Genomic DNA, 26,749 nt, shown 5'->3' with positions numbered 1-26,749 from the left:
GTGACATCTTTCAATTCCAATAGTTTGTTCTAAAGTCTCCTTCTAGCTCTTAAGGCTGCTAGCGTCGTTATACCAGCAGTAGTTGATTTGATTTTTTTTAAATCTTTTGCTGTACTGACAGCACTAATTGAGCACTAAATGGTGACGTCTTTTAATTCCATTAGTTTCCGTTTTCGAGTCTTTTTCTTGCTCTTGAGACTGCTGGAGTCGTTATACTATCAGTAATTGCTTTGAAAAAAAAAATTGTTCAAAACTCCTTTACTACAACGACAGCACTAATTCAGCATTAAATAGTGACGTCTTTCAATTCCATTAGTTTCCGTTTTAAAGTCTCTCTCTAGCTCTCAAGGCTACTAGCGTCGTTATACTAGCAGTAGTTGATTTAAGAAAAATATATTTTTCAGAAATCCTATGCTATACTGGTAGCACTAATTGAGCACTAAATTATTAGCTGATGTGCCTCTCGCTCCAACTGTATCATAGCGCGGTCACGAATGGTACAATGCTAGCTTAATGAAAAGTTAGCAGTGTTCTCATTTTTAGTCCCCCTATCACAGCACCAAATATCTGTTATCAGCACTAAATTAGCACCAAATGAGCACTAAATTTTGAGGTATAAAACGAGTGATTTTGCCGACTTGACCTTTCTAGTCACGAATGGTACATTGCTAGCTTAATGAAAAGTTAGCAGTGTTCTCATTTTTAGTCCCCCTATCACAGCACCAAATTTCTGTTATCAGCACTAAATTAGCACTAAATGAGCACTACATTTTGAGATATGAAACGAGTGATTTTGCCGACTTGACCTTTCTAGTCACGAATGGTACACTGCTAGCTTAATGAAAAGTTAGCAGTGTTCTCATTTTTAGTCCCCCTATCACAGCACCAATTTTCTGTTATCAGCACTAAATTAGCACTAAATGAGCACTAAATTTTGAGATATAAAACGATGATTTTGCTGACTTAAACTTTCTAGTCACGAATGGTACACTGCTACCTTAATGAAAAGTTAGCAGTGTTCTCATTTTTAGTCCCCCTATCACAGCACCAAATATCTGTTATCAGCACTAAATTAGCACTAAATGAGCACAAAATTTTGAGATATAAAACGAGTGATTCTGCCGACTTGACCTTTCTAGCTTTACAGACGTTATCGAGAGGTCTTTCCACTGAGATTTTTTTTATTTTAATAAATCATTACCTAATGAAATAACGGTTATTTTACAGTATTCAAACCAGTTACGTGTAAGGTGAAGGTTCTGATAAACCGATCCGGAGAGGCGAGGGTTCCGAGGCTGCTGGTGGATGCTGTACTGCAAGACAGCGCTCTGCAGCTCTCCCGGAGACAGTTCCTGTCCATTGATAACCTCATGTCTTCGTTCCAACGAATTCAGTTGAACAGGTGGGTGGTCGTCTTTAGATCAGTGTAATTGGTCCTCAACAAATAAATACATCACAATTCAGTAATATAAAGAGGTTGCAAATCTCGGAAAGTAGTAAATTGTATTTTAGTTTTAATATTTCAGAACTAGAGTTCTTTCATGGAGATGGTTTCTATGCATTTTTTAGTTGTAGATACTTCAGTTAGTTCTTCAGAGTAGATATACCAAAGAATAATAAAAGTAATCATACAACAAAATATATTCCACATGTTTACTGTGGACCTATATTTGTATTCAACATATTATTTCTATATGTACAAAACATGTTTCATTTGGGTTGCCATATTTGTTTTATTGGCCAAATTTAGTATGGGTTTATTTTTATCGATACTTTTTTTTATTGGGAAATACGGTGGTGATTGATATTTAATAATTGTGAATGTTATATTTAAACTGAAATATTTATTTTTGTGATGAGGTATTTTTATATTCTTTATGTGTAAATAATATAAATATGAAAATACGATTAGACCTTAGAGACTAATCAATTCCATCTATTTTTTACATATGAGTACCTACTAATATAAACCATGTCATGTGAACGGAAGAAATAATTATCGTTTTAATTTAGATTTCGCACATTTTTATCATAAAATTGCACATTTATTATAAAGTTAGGCCGTGTAAGTAGTATTGTAGAAAATTTGCAATTTTACTCAGGAAATACCGCCACCTACATCCTGGCGTTGCGTTGTCAAAAGACATCAAGAAATGGTGGCGTTACGCCTACAACGTGGTGGTGGAACAGAGGGTAAGACCGTACACCTGGACTGCCATTAAGAGGCACCGAGAGAATTACAATGTGTACAAGAAAACATACAAGAGTCTGCTGCGCAGTCCAAACGACGTGGAACTCAAGTTGGATTTGCAGAAATGCGAGGATAACTTGCCGATCATATCCGTGGTAATCGCGCGGGAGCAGGCTAAGTTTGAAGTGAGTTTTATTTAGCAATTGATGATGCTTCACGGAGGTTCGATTAGTAATCCGAAGCAACAGCTTTTATAGGCAGCAAATACTTTAATTAAAATAAAAAGACAAACGTCACCTGACGGTGATTACTTACCGTCAGGTGACTTAGGCGCCGTTGAGGTACTCATAATCTAGCCGGCACCCTGTGTAAAGGAGCCTTCCACTGGTAAATAGTGGACTGGTAGTCTGTGTACCTGCAATATAATAGGAGAGCAAGAGGAGAACGCGATTTTTTGAAAGTACCCATGTCGTATGGTCCTGGTTAACAATAGTTTGGTTGTACGTGACAAATTTTCCTTGAAGATCACACTGTAGCCTCAGATTAGGATGGTGTCTTTGATACCTACTTAAATTTCTCACACATCACCTTATAGGTGATGCAATTTATTACTGCCCGTCCAAACACTCTGGGAACTTCCTGAAAGCAATCGGTCCAATTAATGGCAGGCAAATTTGAAGGAATGTCCAAACATGCAGCCGAATTAGCCATTCGTCTCTTACTTGGTTAGTTCTTTGTCAACGATTAATGCGTTGCAAATTCTTGCGAAACGGATTACACATGAATCTAAAAATGGACAACATAATATGTACAGACTTATAGCGGAAGACAAAATCTGATAAAAATCTTTACCTTCCTTTGGTTACAGCTTTTAGCACAGGAGCCAGACAGAATAGAGGTGGTAGAATCTGAATTTGACTGGTGGAGGCCTCTGACAGGATCTGACGTGGACAGTGATTGTGACGAGGGTAGAGTGGAGCTGTGTGTTAAGACTGAGAGGAACAAGAGTCTGTGGAGTCACCTCTCCAGTCCTGAGAAGAAAAAGGTCTGTGAGATGATCGGGTATGCAGAAGGAGGGCCCAGGCAGGATAAATCGAAACAATACATAGGTAAGCTGATTAAGGATATTAACATAAGCATTTAAAACAAATAGTAAAAACAAACAAATAACATATATACTTACCAGGGTATAATAACGTGCGGAAGGTCATCTATGCGATGGACCGACCAAATTAAATTTCAATTTTTATGGGTGGTCCTGTACATGCGTGCACTCATTTATGCCAATATTATTCCAAAAACACACACTTACTCACCCATATAACTCTCTAACCGGTCTTGGATAGACTGGCAAGTCAACCAACAGATTCGTCTATATCAAGTAGTATGAATTTTAAATATTAGGTATTTCAACATATGTTGCAGAACACAAAATAAATTTGACGCTATCAAACTGCTCGGTGACGCTGATGAACAGGAGTAAAGAGGTGCTGGTTGTGACTCTCACGCAGTTCCTGGCTTCGTTGGAGACGAGACCTTCTGCTAAAGCGTACAAGGTATTCCAGTCAAAATTTCGTTAACTTGTTTCAATGATTAATTGGTATTAGTTGGCTCGGAGTAGGTATGTCTGCGAGCCGCGATAGTGGGTGCTCTTCCGGCTTTGATCTAACGTATCTACTAAAAGTATCTTTCTCACCTTCTTATTAATTAATTATAATACATGTTATTTGTATAATACTGTCGGTGAAGGGATTGTTTACACGTTGTCATAAACCTTGAAATCATTCAAAATTGTCCCTAAGTTTTCTTTAAATACATAATATGTACACGTACGACGGTTGAACCAATATTTCCTTCCGTGTTAAAGAACTAGAAGAAAATATGAGATAAAAATCTGATTAATTTGAATCCGCCAGCTGTCAATCCGTACGGACAACTTGGTGATAGAGGGCCTGTCTGCTGACGGAGAGCTGGTGCATCTGCTGCGGACGGTGCGGGAGTCCTCGCTGGGCACCTCCGTCGCCCTCGACGTGGAACGGAACCCCAGCAACTCGCACGCTGACCTGGGGGTTAACTGTCTCATGGAGCCGCTCGAGATTGTATATGTTGAGGTATGAGGGTGGCAATGGGACTGTGGTCCGCTCCCTACTGCGACCGTTACATAGTCTCTTACAGGGTAGTGGAAAGTTTGACATATTTAGCTAAATTAACGGTTTTACTGTAAAAAACACCTGTGCTTAATAAACACGCATGTCTATTAAATAGCGTTTAAGGCCTGCTTTATAATATAAACCGACCCCATAGCTTTATAGGGATTTAAGCGAATTTCTTGATTAATAAATTCCTACAGAACAAAACAATTTATATTTGGTTTTATTCATTCAATTATCAAATAATTTTCCAAAAGTATACCTGATATCGTCTTTCATAAAACTTTACGCCTATATTCCTATTTGCTTAAATTAATATAGGAACACACTAAAAATATGTATAATATGTACCATAACATCGACTTTACAGTATGATTACACGAGTGATAATAACCATTGATAAGGCATAAACATTATAGTAATTAGTAAGTACTTTTCACGGGTGTTTCTTGAAATACAACCAAAAAGCAGCATTATTAGTAGCTCAATGTTTGAATCATTAATTTCAAACTTGAATATCAAGTCAGGTTGGCCGAGTGGTCTAAGGCGCCAGATTTAAGCTCTGGTTCCCGAGAGGGAGCGTGGGTTCGAACCCCACACCTGACAGAAGTTTTTATTTTATTTTATGAATAAGTAAAGCATATTATAATAATAGTTTTATTTTCTTTTGATTATTATCCTGATATTAAATAATATTACTTTTGTTGTTTCATATAATAGTGTAATTCTATCATGTGTCAAGTCTCACATTTACAAATGTAAATCTTTTAATATAGGAATATTAGAATATATTAAGCTCGTTTATTTTATTATTAATTAGTTAAGTTTATCTTAGAAGGCCTGTCAAATTTAAAATATTATACCTAAGATACAGCTAAAAAATCTAGTAGGTACATATAAGTGTATGTTACAAATTGTAGGTACGTTGGACACGTTGGATAATAATATTATTATTATCATTTATTTTACGGTTTGGTGTTCTATGCCTGCTATAAATAATTGCCTTCTTTTTGTCATAATCACCATTTATTCACCATAACTTTTGCTGCAGCGCTCCGCTAGACCGACAGCTGTCAATCTTGTTCCAACGCAATTTGATAGATGGCGCTAGTGATGTAACATCATAATGCTAATATTTAGTAATTGAATACATATTAACTGCTTAATATGTATTAAATTATTGCCTCTAGGCAATAAATGAGCATATTTTGGATTTTATTAATTTCAATTTACTATTAGTTAGGATAATAAACATATGTACCTACCTAATTAAATAAAAACAAATCAAGTATTTGAAGGATTCTTTATTGGCACATTAAATTTTTTCGATATTTTAATTACCTATTAGTATTATCCTATTCCGGGCTAAGAGAAATCCAAAAAAATCAAACATCATAAAAATTGGTCCAGCCATTCTTGTGTTATAAGTGGTGTAACTAACTGGACTTTGTTTTATAGATATAGGAAATAATTTTATGTTGCAATTATTATGACGGGTACTCACGATATGTATTTTATTGATTTGATGCCGATATTTCGATCCATTTGCTTGAATCGTGGTCATGGCGGGACTGACAAGTAGGTACCCGTCATAATAACAGTTCCGCGATAATTTAATGTATTATGTAGTATTATTATGGATCGTATTTAGTATCTAGAACAAAATGAGAAACAAGTCAGAAATTAAATTTATTATATTTTATAATATCTAGGTACACATATGCTTAAAATTTTTTTTTAAGGTTTTCGTATTCTACAAAAGATACCTACAATGGGTTTGTGATAACTAAAATAAGAAATAACAAAAATTGATTTTTTTTATAATGTCTAATAAGTATGTATTTATAATGTTTTTTCAATATATTTAATATAACCACGATCAATCACTAACCACTCAATAACCTCACAATGTACCTAAACAATTGTTAAAATAATTATTATTACGTACCAATAATAACAATTAAATCAATAATTGAACATAACAAACACAGGGACACAACAGCGAAGAGCAGCTGTCTGTAGGTATCTATTATATTTTTAACTTACATTATCTACATCTTTTCGTTTATCGGTTTCTCTAATCAGCGTGGGAGGAGCACAGGATTATTAAGTATCTATTGATTACACTTTCAGCACGCAATAACGGAGCTGATCAACTTCTTCCAAACGCATTCGATGACGTCACAGCAGCTTCTAGAAGAAGCCGCGCTGGCGTTGGAGCATGCTGCCGCCATCACCAAGCCGGTTCTGGTGTATGCCATCAGCAGGAAGAAGGTGTTCAGTCTGAACGTGGACGTCAAAGGACCGTGTCTTATTGTGCCTGAACACGGCTGCTTGCATAAGTATGTAGAGCTTTACTATTAATATAAGCCATTACTTTATTCAAACATCTGAATATAGCTCGTAATATCGAAATTTTTTTCAATTTTTCATATCAGATCGTTACACTACCTTCTAATTATTGAATTTCCTAGAATAGCCTAAGCCCTGGTTTTTTAATATATACCTTTTTTAATTTATTAGATATATAAAATAGTTGTTACAATAATTTAAGCAAAACAAGATGTAAATACATTTTCGCAATAGAAACACAAATAAGACCTTTGACCTATTTAATTATGTATTCAGTGTGTTTTAATAACTGCGAAAATATGGGGAAAACTTTTTTGGTCAAGGGGGAGTTGACCATAAAAATGAGTAATTTTGATGAAAAATTTCTTTATGGCGTTTGACTCAGTTTCATATTATGGAGTCATATTTTGATTGTATCGATCGATAATAATCTAAGCAGTAGAAGCTTAGAAGAAATTTAATAAAATATTTTCTTTTTAATTTCGAACGGTAATTTTCCTATTATCGTGCGCAAAGTTCGATTTTGCGCATGCATTTGCGTTCTAGTTGCGTTAGCTGAGCGTTTGGAAATGAGGTGAGCGTGCGGGAATGTTTGAAAATAATTATAGTTTGCGCAATATAATAGGCAAAATAGTATACGATACTCGTGCGCACGTGTATCGTAATGTACTATTTCTTCTCTGAAAGTACGTTTACTTTGTTTAACAACTGTATTGAGAAAAAAATATATGAATTGAGATTATTAATGTTTTATTGAGATCGTACTTAAAAGTATGTTATTTCAATATAAAATATTTTCAAATTTCAAATTAAAAAATTATTAAAACGTGTTTATTAAACAATTAATTTATTAAAACTATACTACTAGTTATTGATAAAATATGATATCAGACCAGGTCGTGTGCTGGTGTTGGACGTGAACAGGATCCTCGTGAAGACAGACCTGCAGCCGCAGAACCTGGTGCTGGAAGACGCGACCTGCATGGAACTTGAGGAGAAGCTGTACGATCGCTTCCACGTAGAATGCTCATCGCAGGTAAAGCGTGACTTGGAATGGTGTCCAGACTAGTCCTTATTACCATCATGCTTAGAATTAAGGGTTCACGAGGGAACCTTCAATAAAATATGTTTTTTATTCTATTTCTCATGGCCTCACCCGGGGACTTTGATCGTTTTAGATACTTTTAAGCAACACATGAGGATTGTTTGGCAAATTTTTAACGTTTAAGTACAAAATTGTCCAAATCGCGAAAAAAAGTAATTGTAGCCAGTTCTAGCGAGAACGGAGGAGGTTGATAAGGTTTCTAGATATTACTGTTAAACTGTTCCTTGAGCTGTGTAAAATATTCTCGTCCCAAATACCACAGTGTCTGAAGGCGAACGTTTTCAACGAGTGTGTTGCCATTGATGACTTACGGATTACAGACGTTTTCGCCAACTATAGGGCTTATGAGAAAGCTCATGGTCGCTTAGAGGGCATTGAAGAGGCCTATCTTTGGAGTTTCCCTGCGAGTTCGAATCAGAAACGAGAAGTTCCGTAGGAGAACCAAAGTCACCGACAGCCCAAATGATTGCGGACAGATGGCTGGTGGGACAGAAAAGTCTTCGAATGGCGACCACGCACCGGAAAATGCGGTGTTAGTAGGCCCCACACAAGACGGATCAACGATGTGGTCAACCGATCGTCGTGGTGATCTTTGGGGGAGGCCTTTGTCCAGCAGTGGATGTCTTCCGGCTGAAAATGATGAATGAAATGAATAATAGTGATCACCTGTGCACCACCAAACAGTTACCATCACTTTTATGCTGTGTCTTTAGGGCATTTTTGGGGCTTTTAACAACGTTTCATACGTCACGATTCGCCCCAAAATCCTTTCATATCTGTGGTCATGTTCAATATGATAAGGCAAGCTTCAACGCATGTATATCTTTTTAAGTCAGTTAATGACGTGACACCCATTTTTCAAGATCTACTAATGTATTTTACCGATTTTATGAAAGTGGGTCCACATTATGAATCCGCATTCAATTCATCATAATTTAACTAAGTGGCTGGTCTTCCTCGGGGTTCATTCTTCTATTCGAAGTTTCTTCTACAGAAGCAATTATCTTTAAAAACTTATTTCCATGCCGGAACTCGCATTAAAAACTTATTCTCTTTTTCAATGTAACCTTCTTAACTTTTAAAGCCAAATGATAAAATAATTGCCTGATGATAAAATGCTATTACTTATCGGGTAAAAAACCGTAGTTTATTTATTTATACACACACACACACAACACACACACGCACTCTCACCAAACCACACACGCACAAATACAACGTCTTATTATAAATATAGTAAATCCATTATTAGAAGTAAGTTCTACAATAGTATTATTATAACCTTATTTAAGTTCTGTAGATTTTGTGATGTTTTAAATAAATAAATAGTTTTAATAGTATTCAAAACCACAGTAGTATTAAAAGCTTCATCTCAAAATGATTCCACTCAAGCAATTCCTGTTAACTGTAGCTTTTTATTTCATCCTTGAGAATTATCATCATCATGAGAAAGTTTCAGATCCAATTCCTCACTGCGTCAAGTAGTCTTAATAATAGAGTAATCTGCAGGAGGCCCTCTCTTATTATTTACATTATAGTTTGAATTTCACAAGAAACTTATAACAATTTAAGTTATTAAACAGATATTATTCTGCGCTTGGAACGAAGAATGGCGGGAGTCACGGAAACTTGGAGACTCGGAGATGCATCTTATTCCGCGTGTTAAGGCACAGCTGGTTTTCTCCACTAGTATCAAGAAGGACTATAAACTATTACCCAGGTATGCTTTATACTCATAATACTAAAGAATAAACTTACCCTAGGCGGAAAACATAATAACTTTATTAGGAATTTGAGAAGGATTGTTCTTTAATTTGGTAACAATACATTAATGATGTTAACAGATACTTTTTTTTTAAATGAAAATAAGGGACGAGACGAGCAGGACGTTCAGCTGATGGTAATTGACACGCCCCGCCCATAACAATGCAGTGCCGCTCTTCTCTCTCTCTTCTCTTCTCGAAAACACCAAAAAATCTGAGTGGCACTACAATTGCGCTCGTCACCTTGAGACGTAAGATGTTAAGTCTCATTTGCTTAGTAATTTCACTAGCTACGGCACCCTTCAGACCGAAACACAGTAATGCTTACGCATTACTGCTGCACGGCAGAAATAGGCGCCGCTGTGGTACCCATAATCTGGCGGCATCCTGTGAGCCTCCCGCTGGTAAAAATACTTACACTTACATCGCGAAATGTCACTTCTCGTGTAAGGCTCATAAGTGGGAGGGAGCAAGCAAATGATATTGGCAATACTGTTCTGTTTTGTGATGTAAACCTCAGGCTGTAATAGTATGAGTAAAAAACTCACTTATTTGTATTCATACGGATTAGCATTTTGTCATTGTTAATATAATATGAATTTGCAGATATAAACTAAATTTATCTCTGTCGAATATAAAACTGAACCTATCGGATCGAATCATCGCGGCCATTTTGGATTTCGCTGACAACCTGCCCATTCCCGTGCCCAACACTGTGCCGGTGTCATTCATGGACTCTTGCGACTACACCGAAGAGTTCGAAGATCCTGAGATAGCGGAGAGCCTGAAAATAGATAGAGTGACAGCCGATCCCGGTTATGGCGAGCTGGTTAAGTTGAGACAGAAAATTGTCGCGACTTACTTTAGCAGAAAGAAGTAAGTAAAGTTTAATATGTTTTGTTTAATTAGCAGTAAGTCAGTATATATATTCTTGTTTCGGGGTTGACTACTTCAACCGAGCGCTCTTATCAACAGTTGGACAGTTGACCAGACAACCTGAGAGTTGAACAAGACATACTATCAAGATTTACGATCGATGTGTCACTCGAACGGATGGCTCGGTCTGTAAAATCGCTAGGAAGGAATCCGAGAGGCGCGGGTACGAGTCCCGCATAGTTCGTAAATGATATTACTTAAAAATAACAAACTGTTAAGATTAAATTATTAAACAAACCTACCTATCTGAATTACAAAAAGTATCTTAATTTGACGCGCCGTCTCTAGTTTGTTACTACCTATCTCTTGGATTTAATATTTCTGTCGCACCTACACGGGCGGATGTACAGTTAGTAAGAGGACAACTTAGGACAACTCCAGGTCCAAATAAAAACCTGACTAAAAAATTCAAAAATAAAAGGTAATAATAGTCTTAACTGAATGAGAAGGAAATATTTTGTGCTGCACTGTTTTGATTTTTCCGCTTACTATTGTTGGATTTGTATACTACGATTCTGTTGGCGACCGACTAACCGAATTTATCAAGAAAGCAAAACGCAAATAATTATGTAATAAAAGTAGGTACCTTTTCCTACTTTATTATTTCCTAATTCCGTTAGTTAAGCCCAAGCGCAGACAGGTCCGTGTGTATGGTTTCCCGCTGTGTACTTCCGCGCCCCGCGATTAGCGTGTAATCTGTACGCGGAGTGTCCTTGCGTTGTGTTATTAATTAATTTACAATTAATATTGATTTTTATTGTGATTTTTACTTCATATTTGATCACAAACTATCACGGACTCGAGTATCATTATTATCTCAACTGTCAAGTTGTATACTAGAACCAAACACAGCCAGAACTACTTATTTGCTAAAATTAATCAGAGTGACGTCACCCAGCTAATGCTGATAATACATGGCGTTTATTATTCCAACTACCCTTAAAAATCCTCTTTTATTTAACTTACAATGAATATCAACTTCTGTTGAAATCCTAAGTGTCTATTGTCTATTTTAGGCAATTTTCTTCCCCGTACAACTGAAGTATGTAGTGATAATAATAATAATAATAATACTGACACACATTTACACAAATTATCTTGCCCCAAGTTAAGCATATATAGCCTGTGTTATGGGTTACAAGACAATGATATATTTAATACAATATACTTACTTAAACATACATAAATTCATATAAACATACATAAATACATTTAAACATCCATGACTCGGATGATACCTTATAGTGATCTACCTTGGATGTTGTTCCTAGCTCGAAATGACATCAAATAAGCCCGTTTTCAGCAGTGATCGCTTATAATGACGCACTTTCATATTTTCCTCCTAATCTCGAGCAGGCGCCCAATGCAAGCAATTCGTGGTCTTGGTCAATCTGTGTGTCTTGAAGGATGAGTACCTATGTACTATTTTTTTTAATGCATTTTGTTTTTCAAGCGTCCGAGATACACAAGTTGACGGAGAGCATCTTCACTCTCCGACAGCAGACTCTCTCCCTCCGACGGACATCAGCGACGAGGATGTGGAAGAATACGCGAGATCCGTGGATTTACCTGGTTTCGATGACAATGTATCGCCTAGTAATAACATTAAGATGTTACTGAGATTTGTTATCGGTGAGGACCATAATATTATAAATTCCGCGCTTTGTCCCTTAAATTTTTTAAAATATTATAGACGGACTATAAGATATTATAACAAATATGTATTTAACTTACGGTTTGGTTACTTTTTATCAATAGGTATTTATGTTTTGTCGTTTTTGTTGGCGTTCTATTGACAACTGCACGATTTGCATAAAATTTCGTTCCTTGCACAGACATTTTGTATTATACCAGTGAATTAGATGGATATGGTTATGAACTGCTTGACCCTTTGCTGCTAATATAAATAATATAGGAATATCTGCTTCTTAATTGTCAGGACTAAATTTCACACATTCAGTTAAATTATATATTGATGCTAATGAGTAGTTTTTTCTAACCTTTTCATTATTTAGATTCTCAATTTTTTTCCAGCATTGCTAGATTGTAAAAAAACCATAAATGTCTAAAATTCAAATAATATTAATATTATTCAGGTAGCAATAGACATATTATTTAGCAGTTATAAATCATTATATTTTTACATAATGTTCGGAAAGGTAAATCCGAAATCCAAAAATGTAAGTCCGTGAGAAAAACATGCAAGAAACTCAATAGCGACTCTTTCATTAAATTCAGATGAATATTTCAGGTGAAATAGTAATAAACCTAAATCGGTCGTGCGAGCAAGTGGACCGGGCGTACGTAATGCTCAGCATCACTAAGGTATGCCTGGACATCGCGATGATGGCGTACGGACCGGCCGTCCAACTGTCAGTGGGCTCCGCCTTGCTGACCGACAAGCAACACCACAGCAGCACTGGCCAGTATCTGGAGCTGCTCACCACTTCTGGAGAACTCTTCAATTTGCTCTACAGAAAGGTAGACTAGCTATTGTTATAACCTAAATTTTATTGAAATTGGAGGTCAAATGATCTGATGATTCACAAGATCGCAAAGTCAAATGTAATACTAATTAAACAAGCAATTACTTATTGTATACATTTAGCTTATCTGGAAACGGCTCTTACGATTTGAATATAACCTCTAAAAGACCTCTAAAAAGGGCCCAGTTTTTACACCTGGTCCTAACTTATTTATAATATTATACTCAACACCTATGATAGTCAAGGTAAAATATGGTAGGTGATCACCACCGCTAACCTTCTACTTCAACACCACAGGAATCACTGGAGTTATGCCGGTATATCCAATCAAGGTTCCAATACCATGGTATCGATGAAGGTCTTAGGCCAATATCATATCATTCTGCAAACTACGATCATAAAAGATCAACTATTCAACAACTATTTTCATCAGTTGAACAGTATCCTTGTTTGTCCTCCTCTTTCATAAAAAAAGAAAAAGATGATTGTATCACTAAGGTCCATAATTAGACTTATTCTGAAAGAAGAACGTAGATTGACATCTGTACCTGGTGCTAAGCCGTGCAAGCTTAATGTCACCACCCAGTGCGTAGTTATCTCAATAATTCTCACCGTCTTCTGACAGACAACATATAGAGACCGTCAATATACGGCATGTAAATATTGAAATTATTACGTTTTACTTATAGGTTCGAGCCAATTGTCCGGAGTTCCGATCACACTTCCACAACGTGGAACAGGCCCTGGTGGCAGACACCGGCGAAGTCCACATCCTCGCGCACGCTGCAGCTTTAGCTACACTCATTAAATACATTCAGTATATCCAATTCAAGTAAGTAACATAATAATAACAAAGTTCTATCTTCGCGCTATCCACCGCGGAAATGCTGCTAGTATTCTTGGTACGTAATGATAGTTCTAATTTTATGTAGGCATAGTACTGTAAATATAGTCACAAGATTTGTTTAGTAAGTAATTCTTTTTTTGTGTCAGTCTTCAACGGATAAGCACGGTGCTCACTTATGGTGGATGGTCTTTTAAAGCGTAAACGTAGGCAGATCTCTTTGGAAAGACGAATTCTTAAATCACCTGACGTCAGCTCACTGCAAAAGATATAATAAAAACAATATTCATGAAATGAATCAATCTTAGAAGTGAGCCATAGTTAACTGTGACTATCATACGAGATTCGTAATAGATCACAATGGTCGTAGTGAAACAGGGCTGCACTGAACTGTATAGCCGCTTTACCGAACACAACCACATGGTCGGTGGTCTCTCCCGCGTCTTTGTTTTGCAAATGAAACAAACTCGTCGAATTGGAGCTTACACCTTCAAACTATTAAATTACCCACCGATCATCCTGTGTAGGGCTATTGGAGTAGGTTAATGAGAAAATTTGGGCAATATAATCATGCGAATAGTGTGAACATTGCATCTTATCCTCCTCTCCTTTTACGTAGTTCGTACCTGAAAAGGAAAAAAATTATGAAGCGGACCAATACGTACTCTTTTGTTTATCAACACCCTTTTCAGTTTAGATCAAATATTAAGTTCACTTTTAGGTTTAATACATAAGTGTAAAAAGCAAGCAGGGTTGAAGCAAGCAGGGCAGGGTAATATTTTAGAAGTCTGTTCAATAAAATCACATCATATTATTCAAAACATGATACTCACCAGCCTTTTGTTTTGTGGAAGAATCATAACATTTAAGGCTCCTGTAATCAAAGTGGTCCGAGCTGACAAAGCTGATCATATGGCCGCGTCTGTTTGTCAGTGAAATCCCTCAATTATTAAATCTTTTATTTCCCTTTTATGACTTGTTTTTCCTGCGCCTATGTTGTGTCCTCGCATAATTTTTGCTTGTTTCATAATTTGTATTTTTTTAATGAAAATACGGGACGAGACGACCAGGACGTTCAGCTGATTGTAATTGATACGCCCTGCCCATTACAAGGCGGTGCCGCTCAAGATTCTTGAATAGCCCAAAACTACAGTTGTGCTCGTCACCTTGAGACATAAGATGTTAAGTCTCATTTCCCCAGAAATTTCACTACCTACGACGCCCTTTAGACCGAAACACAATAATGCTTACACATTGCTGCTTCACGGCAGAAAAGGCGGCCGTTGTGGTACCCATAATCTAGCTGGCATCCTGTGCAAAAGAGCCTTCCACTGGTAAATTGTATGAAGGCGAGTATTTTCATGCTTGAACTACAAGTAAAAGGTAGACTGAGTTTCAAATGAATATCTCTCAGAGTTAAGGACCGTCACGCGCTGAACATCAGAAGCGTGCTGGCGCCTCGCTCACAGCGACTGTGGGACTTGCTGATGAAGCCTGAAATTGATCCCCCAGTACCACCCGGAGCTACGAAGTTCAGCTACTCTATGCGGTAAGACTATAACGTCTACTTATTTATTTATTTCTTATTACAAATTATTGATAACAAAATTATTGTACATACATAAACTCATTCGTGTTTTACCGTGTACAATAAGGTCGTCGGAATACATATCATATTATTTAAATTTAAAGTTTAATACTTAATTAATATTAAAAGAAAAAGGAAACAACTTAATATTACATGCAAATATTAAATATTCTACAGAAAAAAAAACAAAACAAAAGCATTAACATTTAGGTGCTAAGAATATGAATAACATTACAAACTAAATAATTTACAAATACCCTCAATATTAAGTATTTACACTACAAGATTATAACCTAGCACTTGCCAAATTATTGACACTGAAATAAAATTATGTTAAACTTTGCCTACTTTCAAAGAACTGGCAAGTAAAGATGATTTGATTTGAAATTTATTTTCGGAAAGATCCCTTAACGCGGTGATAGTACAATATATGTAGTACGTATGTATAAAAAAGTAGGTAATGTAGAAAATCGTGTCCAAGTTTCACTACATATTATTACTATTTGTTTATTTGGCCTTTATATTTTCTTATATATTCTTGAGTTCCAATCTAATAAATTAAAAAGAAAAAGTAAATCCTTTGCATAATTATATTTTCAATTTTATACACAGTTCACCAGTTACCATTTATTGTACCACAAAATTAAATAATGAGCATAATATCTAACGTGTCGTAGTGAAATTTTCTAAAGTTTCGTTTAAAATTGCTTATTTTCTGCAATTCTATTTCTAAATGTCGTGGAATACTCCTATTTGTTACATCTGTGTTACGTTTCTATGTAATGAGTCCGTTTTTTGAAGTGAAAGTTTCTTTAGCATCATTCCGATTTGAAAGTCGATGAAACGAAAAAGCAAGACGAGGTAAAAAGAGACATGATTTAATGTGGGAGAAAATGAGATAGGAAGCATTATACAGTGTTTTGGTTTAAGGCGATCATAGTTGAAGAAGAGAAAGTCTTACGTATGACGCGAGTATACCTTAAAATATTCTGACGTCATGCGCACGACGTATTACTACATGGATACCATACCATAAATATGGTAGCGGTGATAGTAATGTCTTTCATAGCAGTTGGGAGAACTTCATATGCAGTTTAGAGGTTTATGCACAATGCAGGTTTCACTTCTGACATGTTAACTTTGTACTCACGCAATTTTTTTTAAGTTTGTTTGTTTTTATAAACATCAGTTACATTAGATTATTATCAAAACTTCAGTAACTGCAACCAAATCGGTTCTTTCCTCTGTGAGAAACAAACCGAAGGTGCAATAGATATGTATCCTGACCTGTAGCACTTTCTGCGATCATATTGTGTATATACATATTGGGTATATACCCATCACCGTTTTATTATAAGTGTCCCTTACCATGTAAATCGTTAAAACGTATTTTATCAAAAATGTTTGAACTCAGTGTGACGGGAGTAACGGTTCGCGCTTGGCAAGGCGAGGGTTCGGCTGTGGAGTGGCGCATCAGGGCGCTGGAGAGTGACTGTGTGTTCCGCGCCAACGACCGCCTGATATTCAAGCTGTACCTGGGCTCGTTGCAGCTGGATGACCTGTCAGAGGCCACACTTTACTCTAAGGTACACAAGCTGCACAGGAACACCCTTATATGAACTGCTATGTATAATGTAGTAAGGGCTCTCAAGGAATATCTAAAAGTCTCACGTTTCTGTATTTATTATTGTAGTGATAACCCTTTAAAACAGTGATCTGTCTTAGAAAAATATCTTATGTGTGTAAATAACTCTATAATGCCCGTGTTTCTCATCCTGTGGACAATCGATCTCCTATTTAGCTGGTCACTTCCGTCCAAAATATCGTTTATTTGCTACTGAGAGTACATATTTTTTATTAAAAATGTTGCCGTTACAAATTTACATTACATAAGTTTGAAGGTTTTTTTCTGGTTTATTTTGCAGCGTACTGGTTACAAATTTATTATCTCTTCAAGTAGTACCTACTTACTTACTGTAAAATAGCACACCACTATCATTTCCCTATAAGTGTTTTTAATTTGCGTTTCTATTTCTCCAGCTAATTTGGCCAGACGAGGACAAAGTATTGGAGATGAAGTACGTTCGGTCTTCTGCTGGACTCGGCACCAGGCCGCGAGCTGAGCTTCGGATCTATATCGGTCGACTTCACGTCGTGCTGTTCTGCTCATTTATATACAGTCTGCAGGTGGTGACATATCTATATATATAAAAATAGAATTGCTGTTCGTTAGTCTCGCTAAAACTAGAGAACGGCCGGATCGATTTGGCTAATTTTGGTCTTGAATTATTTGTGGAAGCACAGGGAAGGTTTAAAAGGTGAATAAATAGGAAAATGCTCGGAATTAAATAAAAACAACATATTTGTTTTTCCATTGATGCGAACCCCGTCGAATTTATTGACGCAACGGTTTGACAGTTATGCTGTGAAACAATTTCATTACAACAACAGGGTGCATTTTTACGAAGCAATTCTTGATGTTATGATATATTATTGACAAATTCATAAAAAGAACATTATTTTATTTATTATATACAGAACAACGTCTGTCGGGTCAGCTAGTAAGATATATTATTTGAATTGCAGTGATGGGCTAAATATAGATGCGTCAAATATGCGATAATTAATTTTTAGTTTGGTACATTTCTGCCATATCACGGAATCGTCGTTTATGTCGTTTGCTGTACAATTTTGGACTTAACAGACCCTGTGCAGATATTTTAAAATGCTTATTCGACACTCTTTGAGTTTTTTGAAAAATAATAATCAGTTATTGTTTAACACATCTTAGTCAAAACGTTTGAGTAATTTTGGTGCATAACTTTACAAACATAGTATAAAATATAATGTAAAGTATTGAAACTGTAAGTAAGCATAGATAAAAAAAAGTGGCAAATGAGTTTCTTGCCACTTCTTCTCGTTAACGCTCACCGTATCAAATTGATAAATAGTTGATAGCCAAACAATCTCATGAGATGTTCAAGCTTTCATGTAAAGGAGGTTTTACTTTCATCCAAAGAAGCCAGTATTCCACAACGGCAATTTTATACTTAAATCCCTATTATTATCCAAATATAGGTATAACTTCCACTTAGTTATAGTCTGTGCTTTTAATTTCACAAGAATTTGCTAAAAATACTTTGATAAAATATTATAGTGTACCTGTGCATCAATCTTTAAGGTTGAATTTCGAGAGTACTTATTTATTTATAATTCCTGATATTATAATACTTTCGACGTATTATATGATGTATGTAGTTTTGATATGATTATGTCGGTTAGTACAGAATTACATAATATATGAATAAAATAAAAAAAGAAAAGTACGTAGTGAAAGAAATTTAAATTTGTTCATCAGCAATTCCTGGAGTCCGTCTTGCCCAGCAGTCAGTGTGGTGCCGCGGGCGTCATGAGCGAAGCCGCGCTGGAGCGAGCTGCCAGAGAAGACATCAGGACATCGCCACTGAAGTTGAGCCTGGCTATCGAGGTTGCTTCATTGTATAAACACTATGTTTAAAAAACCCTGTACAATAATTGACACGAATATGAAGTTGAAGTAACACACCACTAAAAATAAGTGTGAGACATCCATCGTATATAACGAATATTCTTAAAAAGTTCAAAGACAGACTTCGTTTATTCCATTAAATATATACTTACATTAATTAAAGCCGTGTTATTAATAAATCTTATAAATAAAATTCTCGTGTCACAATGTTCGTTCCCGTACTCCTCCTAAACCGATTCTCATGAAATTTTGTGAGCATATTGAGTAGGTCTGAGAATCGGCCAATATCTATATTTTCATACCCCTAAATGTTAAGGGTGGTCCACACGATTTTTTTTTATTTTTTTTGACATTTTTTTTAAAATTGCTTGATCAAATTTTCATCCATCTACGATCAACAGTTACTTTTGTATCGCGTTTTAATATCGGAAATACAACGTTTGCTGGGTCAGACAACAAGACATACAAGAATATTAACGAATATGGACTTGGACCGTTTGCGATGGACGAAGAAAAATTAACGAATGTCGCAAACGATAGACTGAGAACTTTTATTTATTATTTATTACAAAGTAGTCATAAATGAACAAAAACACTTGTAGATTGTCAGAAAATATTACTGATCAATTTGAAACAATTTTTAAACCATTAAATTATAATGGTTAAAAATTGTTTCAATTGACTTTTTCTGCCGGAAGTACTAACGTTACTTCCGTCAGAAAAATATTCTGAGTTACCCCCAAGACACGCGTAAAGAAATTTACTTCAAAAATAAAAATCCAAGCCCCTCAGATTTAAATGCTACGATAAGTTAGCATCAGCTGCGCGAAGCGGCGTCACAAACTAATTTCATTTTATCATAAGTCACATTTTATCATTGGGTATACAAATAATCTTTTTTTTTACTTTTTTTTATGTGCTTATTTTCTGACAATCAATATTTATTTGTTCTCAATACTTGAAACCAATATACACCTCAAGATATAGTATTTTTAACATCCAGTATATTAGCGTCGCTAAACCATGTGACTTAGCCATTATGCCAAGCTATATTGAGTTCGGATATTCACATTATAAATACAAGATAATACCAAACACAAAACAAAAACGCGAACTTGAAATTAAGTTTAAAATAATTCGTACTACGTGAAAACAAAACAATATATCACAGTAATGATATTATCGTAAACGACGTTAAACAAAACGTTCTCAATTGCCATAAAAAAAGCTATAATAGCAATACTCAAAAGAGAGATTCACAAAATAATAAATCTTAGATTAAGTATTGGTCTCCGCTGCGCTCCAAATAGATACCGCAATACCTAAGAGCTTCTTTAATACGGCAATTGTTAGATCATGTGCGTGGCATCTTGACACTCAATGGCATCTTTCAAATTTTGTAAATTATGCTTCGTCTTAATTTAGTAAGTAAGTAAGATCTTTATTTGTTGACTAGGATAATACATTATAGATACATTATTTAAATACATTTTAGCTCTCCAAGTCGTGCCCGTTATTGAGCATACAAATATTTGACATATAGATATTGTAATCAAATCATAATAATTATCATAAAACAAAATTGATTACATCATGAAATAAAGTTGAATTAAATTAATTGCATCATGAAGTTAAAAATAAGAGCGACCATATCATTATTAAGAAAAAATATTATAAATGTCATAGTTAAATTAAAAATTATGTTCCAAATACGCAGTTACTAAATACTTATTTGTCAATGTTACTTCAAGGCTTCAAAGTTATTTTCTATTAAAAATTCACTGATCTTATAATAACATTTATGCGCTAAATATATTTTAAGTTTATGTTTAAATTCCCTTTTAGGCCAGTTTCTCACATGCTCTGGTAATTTATTATAATTATTATAATTTTAATTTAAAATTAAAATTTTTAATTTAAAAATTGAAATAAATAAATTACGAAATACTTACTGACTAGTTTTACTACGCAACCCGGCAGTTATTTTAGTTTCAATTATTAGCAAAGATTAACATAGCATTTGGCACGTCAATGTCACACATTGTTCGAGACTTGCTCGAGTACGCCCATTTGGGCGTCCTAGTTGCAATTTACGACTACGCCTGCGGTAGATACCGGAGTAGTCGGAGCGCAGCGAAGACCAATCTTTAATCTAAGTAATAAATCACTATTTTTGACTAATTTGTTATTTTTGTGTAAGGACAATATTAGAAGAATAAACAATATTTAAAAGAATACAAAGACCCACATACTAGGTGGAGTCATCACCTATATGTTTTTTTAATTGTTGGTCCTTCACCTATTTGCAAAAACTATAAATGTTACCTTTTACTTTCTAAAGTCTTTTCATTAAATTACTAGAATATTAGGCTCCATTCCTAAAGTTTCTTAACCCCGTTCTTCTCAAGTCTGAGGCATACTTATTCGAATGGGTTAAACCCTATTTTGAATAAAAATATTTGGACTTCAATCTGAATTACATACTCAAACATTGCAAACTCCTTGGTCATCTTCAAAAACGGACCCAAAATTGTTTCAAAAGCGAAAAATATTATTTAACATTGTGTTTAGTTTAATTAACGTTTTAACAACCTTTTTCAGATCCACGCTCCTGTATTACTTTTACCGCAGAAGCCGTCATCGCCGAATCTGTTAGTGTTAAATTTGGGTATGTAAAGTTCTCATATTTTTTCTAATCATGCGTTTAATTTACTGAGTTTAATTGAGATTAATATGCAGACGGACATTTAAGGATACTAGTTATTTTCCCGTTTGTAGTTAAGTAGAGATAAACATGGATTTAATGATAATGTGGATAATTATTTTGATAGGAGATTTGCTGGTTGAGAATTTTTTCAAGACGGTGAACATGAGCTTGGACGCGAGCAGCTCCATCCCGAGTCCGGTCATAGACAACGTTCTGTTCAAACTGGACAATGTCACGCTGTCTCGAGCTGTCATGACGCTCGCGGGGACGCTAGAAGTGCAGGTAAAATTATTATTGGAATAATTGACGGAATAAGTTATTAGCTCACCCGATGTAAAGAGGCTTTTAATAGTGATTTTGCTCTTAATAGTCATTTTCATTATTATAACTAATTCTAATCCTAGAAGGCTTCATAAGATACATAATAGCTTTAAGAGTAAATGTATACACTTTTATAATAAAGTCCCAGCCACTGTTCAGGCACTATCTATAAATAAATTTACATGTTTTATTGAAAAATGGCTCTGTCGTAATTCCTATTACTCCACAGCTGAATATCTAAATTATCGGACAACCTCGAACTATATTATGATTATTTTATAGCAATAGCAATGACAGTACAAAATTGTATATTTTTATTAAAAAGAGCCCAAAAAAAAGAATGCTGAGAGAGTTTCTTGCGCCGCTTCTTCTCTCTCAGAGCGCCATTTATTTCCGAAGCGGTAATAGTATCTAGTATATTAGAAATGACACCAAAATTTCCAAAAGAATCAATTTTGAGAAAATAAATGCCTTTTATAACTTTTTTATGCCTCTTTTTTTTTTTTTTTTTTTGAGAGGAGGAAATACTGTTACGTATTTACGCCCCGGAACGGGGCGTAATATGTAGGACTCGAGTGTCCGCGTAAGCGGACGCCCCATACCGACTAAAACCTCCTCTGTGCTGTTAGCAGCCCTGGCTTTCACAGCGAAGTAGGACGTGGGCCGTGGAGGCCGCAAAGACTACGCAACAACAGTCGCGGGGCGTCTCCTAAGGAGACTCGAACCTCAGACCGGCTGTGTGCTTGTGGGAAGGAGAGAGAATGAAAATGAAAATGCAGATGAAATGAAGATGAAAAGATGGGAAGAACACACTCGCCGGCGAGTTTGGTGATGTTTAGTGTAATGTATGTAAGTGTGTGTGTATGTGTTATGATTGTATGTATGTATGTTTGTATGTGTGTAAGTAGTGTAAATGTTAGTCTGCATGTATGTTTGTGTTTGTGTCTGTTTGTGGAGTGTGTTTGTGATTGTGTAAGTGGTGTATGTCAGTCCGTCTGTCAGTCCGTGTGTGAGTGAGTGTACTGAAACGATTACAGGACGAGGACTAACGTCTCGTCGGGTATCAAAACAATGTGTGGTGTATCTAGGGTGCGGGCCGCTGGCCATCGTCAGAGTGACGAGTGCCAGTGGTTTGCGGTGGTTGACCGCGCCTACGCCTGCGAAGGCGGTGTGTGCGTGTCTGTGTCGGTGATCTTTTTATGCCTCATCAGGTGCGCATAGCAGTCACAATATTATGTGAATGGTTTTATTATGATTCGTTGTCTTACGAATCATCTCTTGATACAGTATTTTCTAGATAAAAATATTACTTTGTTATTGTTTTTGTTGATTACATACTCTATAAATTACCACAAATGCAACGTCAGCGATATAATTTAAAATAATTCAGCCTTTTATTTTATTTATTTTATATTATTATAATATTATATATTAAGACTTACCTTTAATTTTGTTAATGAAGTTAATTTTGTTTTAATTATTAACGTTTTAGAAAGACATAGTCGTAAAGAAATTGGTGCTCTTGAGAGATTATAATTATACAGAATCCATTGTATTGGATTCAAAGCTTGTTCATACTGCAAATAAAGCTATAAAACTAGGCCTAGCAAACTGCGATACGATAATAGGTAATGAACACTATAGATACAGTTAGTCGATTATTTCAGGAGCCGATACTAGAGCCGGTATCAGTCCGGTGCGATCTGAAGCGGACAGTTGGCTACGCGCAGGTGGCGACCCTGGCCGCCTGCCGAGACTTGTTGCTGTGCGAGGCTGACATCGTGATGGACACGGTCAAAGTCCACTTGGGACAGAAGGATCTGGCGACTTTATTCGCGGTGTGGACTGACAATCTGAGCGAGGGGAATTATATAGGTAAATTACAGAAAAACCTTTCAAAATCATTGTTTATTATTTGTACTGTTTTGTATAGTTCCACTCGTTTTCCACTACACGTTATGGTGTCTGTCACTACAGCTGACTGCGTCAGAGAGTTGGAGACATGACACACTTCTGAAATTTTTTTCACTCTCATTCACCTTTTCATACATGCTCTCTTATTGGTATTCTAGAACTGGCTTCATGTAAATATATACCCAATCTTATGGGAAACTGTTCCCCTAGGTAGACCTTCCAGATTCTATGAAATTATGCAGTCAATCTACCTTCATAAGTCCTCTCGGCATCACCAATACCTCAATTACTGTTGTAGCAGTAACTTCACAAAAGGCTGGCCTATCAATAATGGCTATATCAACTTTTATCTCTAAAATTAATACGCAAATTGAATATACACACATCAAAAAGTCTAAGCAACATGTATTAATTTAAATCTTATGATGGTTTTTCACATTATAACGTTGTATTTTATTTTATTTTATTTTATTTTTAAAAAATATTATTGGGGTCCTATGATGTAAAAATAACAGCTGTTGTCTTTATTAGTTCTTTTAATAACAGAAATTAACAATATTAGAATATACTGCAGAAACTAAGGTGCATAAGCAACTTAACATTTTTTTAACAAAAGGAAATTTCTAAATAAAATGCATTTATTGTGAAAGAATAGGATAATTTAATACAAAGTATGGCCTCCTCTGCTATTCAGAACCTGTCGGCAACGATTATTCATTGAATTAATGAGACTGTTTATGTCATCTTGCGGTATTCGCTCGCAATGAAATTGTAGCAAATCCTTCAGTTGGGTTGTTGTCACTCCATCCAAGTCCTTCAAAACACGTCTCTGGAGCATGTCCCATGCGTGCTCGATGGGTTGAGGTCTGGCGATTATGCAGGCCAGGACAATACCCGAACGTTCTCCGTTGCCAAGTATTGACTGGTTCGCCGAGCTGTATGTGAACGCGCATTGTCATGCATTAACGTAAAATCGGAGCCAGAGGTTTGTGCAAATGGATGGACATAAGGTCTGAGAATATCCTCAACGTAATTTTCAGCGTTCATGTTTCCATTTACAAAAACGAGCTCAGTTCGCCTGTTCTTCATAATATCCGCCCATACCATAACTATTGAGCCGTTGTATGGATGAACTTCCTGAATGCACCTGAGCCTTTCAGTAATTCCGGGCTGACGGTTCACTCGCACCCTTCTTGTATCAGGCCTAAACCCGAATCGCAACTCATCGGAAAACATAATTTTATCCCATTGTTCCTACACCATTCATTTCGACGAGCGCGATTCCCGTGACGTATCGGTGGGCACCTAATTGGGCGTCGAGCTCGTAGGCCGTACTCATGCAGTCGATTTCGCACAGTTTGGGGACTGACATCATCACCACTTGAATTTTGTAGCCTCAAACTTATCTCTCGAGCGGTTAACATCGGCTGGCGTCTTGCAGTCAGTTGTATGTACCGGTCTTGCCGAGTGGTTGTACTCCTTTTACGGCCTGAATGCTGTTCAGCGGGTTCCCTTGCTAATATTGTAGCGCTGCCAAAGACGACAAATAACACTTCTATGAATGCCAAAATGCCGAGATATATGAGATTGATTACTTTCCGCTTGCAACATCTCTACAGCTCTTTGCATTTCATTTGCCGTCGCTCCATGACGTAAAGAATATCTAACAATTAAATTTTGTCGCTAACTTTATTTAAATGGTTAGTAAAATTATAAAATCAAGACTAAACGTAGCAATAAAAACGCACCTAAATTCAAACAAATTCCCTTTCATTTAATTTTATGAAAAAAACAAAACAGAATCGAATTTTTTTTTACAACAAGCCAGTATGTCATTAATAACATAAAAGTTTACATACCTATGCACTTTAAGTGAATAAAGACTCAGAAATTAATAAATATAAATTTGTAATGTCATGCATGTTGCTTAGACTTTTTTGATGTGTGTTTATTATAAATAAGTTAATAGGGTTGGTAAAGGGTTAAGATTCATATAAGCTTATCAACTTTATAAGAATTTCATGTTAATAAGTTCATGAATAAATATTTTACAAATAATTTTCAACAGCTATTGGGGGCAGCCCCCCCTTTTCATTTGGAATTTGGGCGCCCTTTACTAAATGGCGCCTTGAGCGACAGCGCGTTTAACTCTACTTTATAATTAGTGTAATATAATATAGCAATAGTTTCATAAGATTCAAGTTCAATTAAAACTGGTAATACTTTTCAGGTATATTTGTACCTAGTTCACCGGTAGAGCTAGCGCCCTCTGAATTGCAAGTTAGGAAACTACAGGCTTTCTTTGCCCAGGGAGAGCCTGTGCGTAAGGAATCATTGTTAAGGTAACATATATTTTTATCACTGTGTGTCTTCTACAGGTTCTACTGCATTTATTGTGGGAACTTTTCCGAGAGAAAATGTGGTAAAAAGTTTCTCTAATTTTCCAAAATTAGCATGGTAATGGTAAGATTTTATAAACTTCTGGATTAATGAAAACATGTCTATCAAACCACATTAAAACTTAAACAAGGTTCAAATACTGCACCTCACTTAACAGCTGAAACATGTCCACTGCTGGATAAAGTAGTCCCACAAAGATCTCCACCACGATCGGACCTGCGCTGCCCTCATCCAAAGCCAGATCATGTCTCTCGGTACGTGTACGAGTACTTTACTGCCCGAATGGCTACGTGTCCTGTAAGCCCCGCCCACTGCCACTTAAGTTTCGCAATCGTCCATTATAATATCTATACTATTATACTATAATATAATATTATAAAGCTGCAGTGTTTGTTTGTTTGTTTGAACGCGCTAATCTCTAGTACTACTGGTCCGATTTGAATGATTCTTTCAGTGTTGGGTAGTCCATTTATCGAGGAAGGCT

At 35.9% G+C, this 26,749-nt stretch overlaps 1 protein-coding gene and 1 non-coding gene across 2 annotated transcripts in view; both read left to right on the top strand.

Annotated features, from left to right (window-relative positions):
• The window catches only part of LOC126974841 (intermembrane lipid transfer protein VPS13A-like), a 73,502-nt gene that overhangs the window by 9,781 nt on the left and 36,972 nt on the right, over nt 1-26,749 (top strand). Inside the window, exons 5-24 of the mRNA XM_050822510.1 lie at nt 1,228-1,402; nt 2,103-2,376; nt 3,060-3,300; nt 3,617-3,747; nt 4,108-4,302; nt 6,475-6,683; nt 7,585-7,729; nt 9,382-9,518; nt 10,168-10,437; nt 11,951-12,129; nt 12,749-12,978; nt 13,673-13,815; nt 15,242-15,376; nt 16,830-17,001; nt 17,456-17,602; nt 18,774-18,902; nt 21,525-21,591; nt 21,755-21,912; nt 23,619-23,826; nt 26,096-26,207. Of these exons, the coding sequence (XP_050678467.1) occupies nt 1,228-1,402; nt 2,103-2,376; nt 3,060-3,300; nt 3,617-3,747; nt 4,108-4,302; nt 6,475-6,683; nt 7,585-7,729; nt 9,382-9,518; nt 10,168-10,437; nt 11,951-12,129; nt 12,749-12,978; nt 13,673-13,815; nt 15,242-15,376; nt 16,830-17,001; nt 17,456-17,602; nt 18,774-18,902; nt 21,525-21,591; nt 21,755-21,912; nt 23,619-23,826; nt 26,096-26,207 (3,457 nt within the window). The remainder of the gene's footprint in view (nt 1-1,227; nt 1,403-2,102; nt 2,377-3,059; nt 3,301-3,616; nt 3,748-4,107; nt 4,303-6,474; nt 6,684-7,584; nt 7,730-9,381; nt 9,519-10,167; nt 10,438-11,950; nt 12,130-12,748; nt 12,979-13,672; nt 13,816-15,241; nt 15,377-16,829; nt 17,002-17,455; nt 17,603-18,773; nt 18,903-21,524; nt 21,592-21,754; nt 21,913-23,618; nt 23,827-26,095; nt 26,208-26,749) is intronic.
• Trnal-uaa (transfer RNA leucine (anticodon UAA)) lies at nt 4,864-4,947 on the top strand. The gene has a single exon. It is a non-coding gene; the product is annotated as a tRNA-Leu (tRNA).

Source organism: Leptidea sinapis, chromosome 34 (assembly GCF_905404315.1).
Source record: "Leptidea sinapis chromosome 34, ilLepSina1.1, whole genome shotgun sequence".
NCBI lineage: Eukaryota > Metazoa > Arthropoda > Insecta > Lepidoptera > Pieridae > Leptidea > Leptidea sinapis.
This window is presented reverse-complemented; position numbering and strand designations above follow the sequence as displayed.